The sequence below is a fragment of the Teleopsis dalmanni genome, chromosome 1, assembly GCF_002237135.1.
Source record: "Teleopsis dalmanni isolate 2A chromosome 1, ASM223713v2, whole genome shotgun sequence".
Classification (NCBI taxonomy): Eukaryota; Metazoa; Arthropoda; class Insecta; order Diptera; family Diopsidae; genus Teleopsis; species Teleopsis dalmanni.
Genome location: NC_051846.1, coordinates 159,609,962 through 159,616,710, shown reverse-complemented (window position 1 = coordinate 159,616,710; position 6,749 = coordinate 159,609,962). Strand labels below are relative to the sequence as shown.

The following is a 6,749-nucleotide window of genomic DNA, read 5'->3' as shown; positions in this document are numbered from 1 at the left end:
TTGTTGTCTACTACTCAACTACGAAAATGTTAGATTACTCAAAAAACGTTCAATTGAGCAATCAAAAGATCAAGAATAAATCTTTATTGAATTCAGATTTTTTAATTAAAAACGCCAATAATTTGCTCTCAAACTGCCATTCTTTGCTGGAGTTTTATCCCAATCGAACATGTTAAGCGTAATCCTAACATTATTTGACAGCTACACATATGTTGACAAGTCAGTGTCATTTTTTTTTTTATTCATATTTTACTTATATTGTTATATTATTTTAATATCATTTTATCCTTTAATTTGCTAGTAAACACAATATTTCAAATATTTAAATACTAATATTTAAATATCAAATACTTTTAAATTGTCAACATAAAACAGTTTTTAAATTTATCATCAATTTTTTCATGGTATGGTATTATAAGGTATTATTTAATTTAGGATTTTATATATTTTGTCTGGGATTAACCAATCGAAAAAAAAAACTGTACTTAAAGTGGGTCTCAGTTGAAAATTAAATCTTAAATTTAACAATCGAAAACGGCATAACAGAATCAAAAACTATATGTTCCGACTTATACAATTAACCAATACGACAAGCTGAAACACTGATTTTGAACAATTGTAAAACTTCTATAAATTGCATTTCGTCATATATAATTCATATATAAATTATTCTTTAATATTAAAAGAATAATACTTTAAAAAAAAATTTAAAACAATCTCTGTATAAAGAATTCCAACACTAACAATTAAAATTGCTACCTTTTCATGAATGTTTGCGTATGAAAAATACATATAGCAGTAATTACAGCACATATACCGAGTTAATTACCATAATGTAGAATACTGCATTCTCACGAGAGTTTCGTTTATAATTTTAGCTGTCAAAAATATTCGTTTTGCATTGAAAACAACAATAATTTACAGCTAAATTTACAAACCAAATTGTCGTATAAATCCAGTATTAATTGCTATAATGTACACTTTAAAAGTACTGTAATTTATTAAAATTACTACACTAAAATGCATACCTGTAAATTGAAAAAGGTTTCAAACTAACTGAACATATGTAAGACATTTGTTGTTGCTTGTATTTCAGAAACAAATAGCATATTCCTTTCAAATGTGAAAAAATTCGCTTAGTTTGCATAATTTGTAAAGTATACTTGAAATTAAAATGGGGGATGTAAATAACCCATCTTCTAAAGAAGGCGAAAAATCCTTAAGTCCGCAAGCACATTTACCAATAATTATAAAATGTGAAAAACCGGAGAACAGTACAAAAGCAACTAACAGCAGTACTCAAATTACAGCTAGCGACCCCATATTCCAAACGGTCGTTCCACTGAACATAAAGCGTGAGATTGAGGACAAAGACTCTCAATTAAATACTCCACAACCACATAAGCCAATCGTAGAAGTTAAAAAAGAATCTACAGAACGAGCCACTGTGGTTTCTAGTAAAAATACAGTTAACATTCCAAGTCCAGTATCAACAACAGCTAACAATGCTACTATATCAACGGGTAATGAATTAGATTCGATTACTGCAGATTGTCTGGACCATTTGGACCACTTTATTGACGATATAAGTACAGAGTTAAGACCAGAAAATGTTTCAAATTCGGAAAAAATATTTAAGTCTAAACCCAAAAAGGAAAGTTATAGTGAAGATGAAGATGAAGAGCAGGACCCTCAAAATACAATATTCACTGACGATTTCTTCTCGGAGTTATATACACCAATTGAAAATAGGATAGGAGAAAGATATGTTGATGAAGCTACCGCACTTATAGAAGAACGCATACAACAAACTACAGTAGGAAATCAAAGTAATGTTGCACAAGTCGCAGGTAATGGACCTGTTGCCCAAGTAGAAGTAAATACGCAAATACTCCCAGTCACTACAGTTGATAAACCTACTAATATAGAATCAATAGCTAATATAGAACGAACTGATGAAGATCTCATTGCACAAATAAGATCAATTGAAAATGAGCTGAAAATGCATAAAGAAAAAACGCATAAACACAAAAAAAATAAAAAAAAATCTAAAAAGCGAAGAAGGAAAAGTGATTCCTCCGACGACGATCAAAACCACCATACAAAAAAAATGTCGTATTCAACTGAAATCAATTCACCAGTCATACACATTAAAGAGGAACCACTTTTCGAGCGAAGACAAAGACTACAAGTTGCTTCTGAAGAAACGAGCAATTCCAGCATTATACACACCCATACTCTTCCTTACATGTCATCTAAAGTGCTTAAGGCCACTTACGATACAAATTATTGTGAACAAAAATATGAACTGGAATGCTTAACTGTCAACCCACTGTTCGCTACTAAGTCAAACAATTTAGGATTCAAACCTATCAAATGTAGGCTATAGCATACAAATTACTTAACTAAAAATATTTTTAAACATTTGGATGTATATTTTCAGTGGAAAAACTGCAATTAGAACCAGCTAAAAAACCCTTAACAATGCAAGAGCTGAAGCCACAAGGTTTGTATATATTAGGAAAAAATATAAATGTTTATGCATGCTTATGCATGTCAGTATCCATCATAGCTATATAGACAAGCCAATAATTTTGCTCAAATAAGTTATTTTAGTCAATTTCACCACTTAAATAATTTTCTCTTATAGTATAGATTTCTTTTACGCATATATTGATTATTAATTCTTAAAATAACTACATTTCAGTCAAACGTCTCTGCGCCCAAATCAATAAAGTTATGAAGTTGCCTAAAGATTATAAAAATACATCTGATGGACTTGTGGCTCCACGCATAATGCAAAAAATTAATTTAAAAGAAAAAGACTTAATTAACCGCTCACTTTTGGCACTTAATCCTATTACGAAATATTCATTTAACAATTCATCAACTCACATTGATTATAGAAAAATTGGATTGGAAGTATTGCAATCAGCAACAGCACGTTTGGCTACACTTCTTGGCTATGATATGCGTAGATTAAAGGAAAGAATTATGGAAAACCAAAAGCGACTTGGTAAAAATCCTATCGACTTAAGCGATAAATCTGCTGATGCTTATTCATTTCTCAAGGATGCAGCGACTCAAACTACTGCGACGGATAAAACTGGTATTAGTATTGGAGTAGAAGCTAAGCCGAGTGCATTTAATATAAGCACCCAAACAAGTGGCAATAATATAAATGATTCATATAATAATTTACCACTAATGCAATTTTTGCCAAAGCTTAATGATAGTGAAATATTAGCAGTAACTGATTTTGTTGAACTGATGTTAGAGCGAAAAATGGGTGCAAGAAACAAAAGTGACAGTTATCAAACCAGACAGCGTTTGTTTGATATATATAATTCAGCAGAAGTGAGTGCCATACAATCTCCTCAGTCAATGAATAGAAACCGTGATCCTAGAAATCAAGCAATACCACCATACATCGAAACCGCACCAAATAATTCTTATATCTCACATACTCCGCAAAATTATGGTTATATGCAAATGTCTGATCAAATGACTCAAGCGCAACTATCTCCTCATTATTACCAATCACCTGATCAACAACAGCAATCACAAATGTCTCCTCATTATTCGCAATACGGCCATAATAATCCACTGCCCGATAGGAACTTTCAAAATTATTATCCAAGAGATAGTCGTATGCCTCGTTAATATATAGTTATGTATTTATTTAATACCATCAGTTAAAATTTTATTTTTGAATGTAACTATTTTCAAATTCTCCTATAAAAGTAATTGCACCTATTATATTTTATTTAGAATATTCTGATCTAAGAGTGTGGTCTATACTTTCAGTATTAGCCGAGATAATTGGTGCTAAAGAAAAGTTTTTTACTTGAAAATAGATTCATTCAATTATACATTTTTTTTCAAATTGCATTAGTTTTTGCTTAAAAATCATTTTAGCGAATTCGTTTTAAGTCAGATCCTAAATAAGAAAATAAGTTATTGAAATAAAGTGCGCTTAAGTTCGGATTCATTTAAGCCAAAAGTACTGTGTTCAATTTAAAGAAAATTCTGTAAATAAGAGAATATGAATTTAATGTGAATAATATAAATAAATTTCTAGTTTTATAAATAATTTTTCGAAATTAGTTTCAAATAAAATCAGCTGATTTTTAAATACTTGCCTATAATAAACAATATTGTTATTTATTTAAAATCTACATCAACTTACCATAGGTTGTGACTTTATATTGGACAAATACGGTTTTACAGTTTTTATTTGTTTCAAGAAAGTTATGATGATCATGCACTAACTCAAGAGATTTGCGAAAACTGATTTAAACGATTCGAAAGTGGTGATTTTGATGTTAGAGTTAAAGAACCTTCTGGTCACCCAAAAAAGTTTAAAAGCAGTGTTAATGGAAAAATCAGTTCAAATAGAAAAAGATTATATGACAGTTTGAGTAACCATGACAATGATACAAAAAGAAGCAAAGTGGGTAACGATCAATAAAAATCGCTCTTCAAGACTAGCACTTTCGAAACCACGAAGAAATCAAACAATAACTAGATGAAGGATTCTCGTGAAATAAGTTTTTTCATAAAAACCATAAATCGCCAGAAAGAGGACCGAAGAACATAGCTAACGAAGTAAAATATTTTGATTAAAATAAAATTCTCCAATTTTTAGGAGTTTTGCGGAATATGTAAATTTATTCATACTTAATATAATGTATCTATAAACATTCCTCACCTTACAAATTCTTTATAACCCTCACAGAGTGGGGGTTGGCCTTATCATTGGCATGGCCTTATCAACCATTGCCATAAATACATACTAGTATTATAGTATAATATACTACATATTATAGTATAATAATATTACTATGAAACAATAATAATATTTATTAGTTTCAGTTTTGTAGACTCACCTATTTTCAATAAATAAATAGTTTTCACAAAGCTTGTCCAAAGATCAAAATATCAGCAAAACTATTTTGTGTCACCTGTGGTATTTACAGTTTTTAGAAAACGGAATTAGGTGTAATTATCGTATTCACTCAAACCATATTGTTGAGAATTGTTACGGGCTATAAGGCTGACGAAGAAAATGAATAACTGATAGTTATAAGATGTGGAAAGGCATACATTCTACAAATGGCAAATTATGGACTACCATTAAAGCCTCTTCTCATCTTTATAATTATAATAAAAAACGTTTAGGTTTGATTAATCTGGTTACCTGTAACCCCATACATAGACTTATGCCTCCCTAGAAATACTAGACAGAGTAAAACTTCTATGTTAATCTTATAGTAGATATTTTATAAATTTTAGGAGTACTTAAAGCTCTATTCTCGAGACAGCAAAAATGCAACAAGCATTTCTAAAGTGAATTTTCAGACCACATCATAGTAAAATTGGAACCTAGACAACACGGTAGTCAGTAAGACGAATTAATATAATTGAATTATTACTATCGTTCACTAATATGTCACATAATTATATAAACACTGCGTTCATAATATAGTTCTGAAATGTAAAAACTAAAGAAGAACTGAATACTCATAGGATTAAGTACTGTATTTAAACCCACACATCGAACTACCTTATTTTATCCTATAAAATTGCTCTTTTCTAAAGTCTATAAACCTCTCTGTTAAAAACCCATTTCTTCCAACGAATTTTAATCATCTCGTAACTGTGCATTTTATGCCAGTATTCTTGTTAAATTTGTAACAGTGGAAGCTTGGTCCAGGTGATCTGGACACATACCCCAATTATAGATAGGGCCGGAAAAGGTCGTTACAGTACCTTCCAACAACAACGTTTCGAGAATATAAAATTTGTTTTTGTTTAGAAAAGTTCTCAATAGGCCCCGTCTTACATCTTTTAGAAAGAAACTACAAGTATTGTCCTAGTTTAATTGATATCAGGAAATAGCCATGTGCTAAGCAGTTATTTATCACACAAAAATGTGTCAATACCAAAGTACAGTTCTACTCTCCATGATGTATACCATCTGTTTTTCTGCCACAACGCACACATAAACTTGAGTCCAATCGATCGTTAGACCTACCCCATAGCAGTGACTATATTTTTATATTTTGATTCTGGTTGTTTCAATTTTAATCCAACCCATCCACCAATCCACTCTCTCTCTCTCTAAAATAGTCTACTGCTTGCTCAAGCTATTATCCTAACTCATATATTCGTCGTGCAATTCCTTTGTTATTGTTGTAGCCTGCAGGGATTGTGTAGTCTCTTTGGTGGTTGACTACTTGGTGAACGGCATTTGATTGTTGAAACTGACAGGTGGCTCTTGGATGTAGATCTAGTCGTTCTTGGATTATTGCAGGCTACAACAACAACAATAAAAGCCATTAAAAAAATAAAACAATAACGTCATTAATTGGTCGCACTTTTAATAACAAATTTTGCAATAAGCTAAATTACTCTCCAACTGCTAAACAGTCTTAATCATAGGTCAAAAAGCATTTTGTCTTTAAAAACTTTATAACTGAATATTATGAAAAAGCCTAAAAATTGTCTTCAGTAAAAGATTTTTTACAATTTTGATATAATGTATTATTATTAAAATTATATGTATAAAAACTTATACTAATACATTTTTTTTTATTTTCGATATTTATTAAAATATATATCATTTACTTAACTTTTGATATTTTTATTTTTTTAATAAAATTTGAAATGTAACATATTTTTATTCAAAAATCTTATACTTCTCTTAATATAATTAATGTATGTAGTTAAGATTTTATTTTTTCTTT

At 30.1% G+C, this 6,749-nt stretch overlaps 1 protein-coding gene across 1 annotated transcript; it reads left to right on the top strand.

The window, feature by feature from the left end:
* Nucleotides 1-1,067: 1,067 nt before the first annotated feature.
* LOC119669636 lies at nt 1,068-4,059 on the top strand. Its single transcript, XM_038079619.1, has 3 exons — nt 1,068-2,378; nt 2,444-2,506; nt 2,708-4,059. Exons 1-3 carry the CDS (start codon nt 1,175-1,177, stop codon nt 3,661-3,663), a joined length of 2,223 nt encoding a protein of 740 aa, XP_037935547.1. The 5' UTR covers nt 1,068-1,174; the 3' UTR covers nt 3,664-4,059.
* Nucleotides 4,060-6,749: the final 2,690 nt, after the last annotated feature.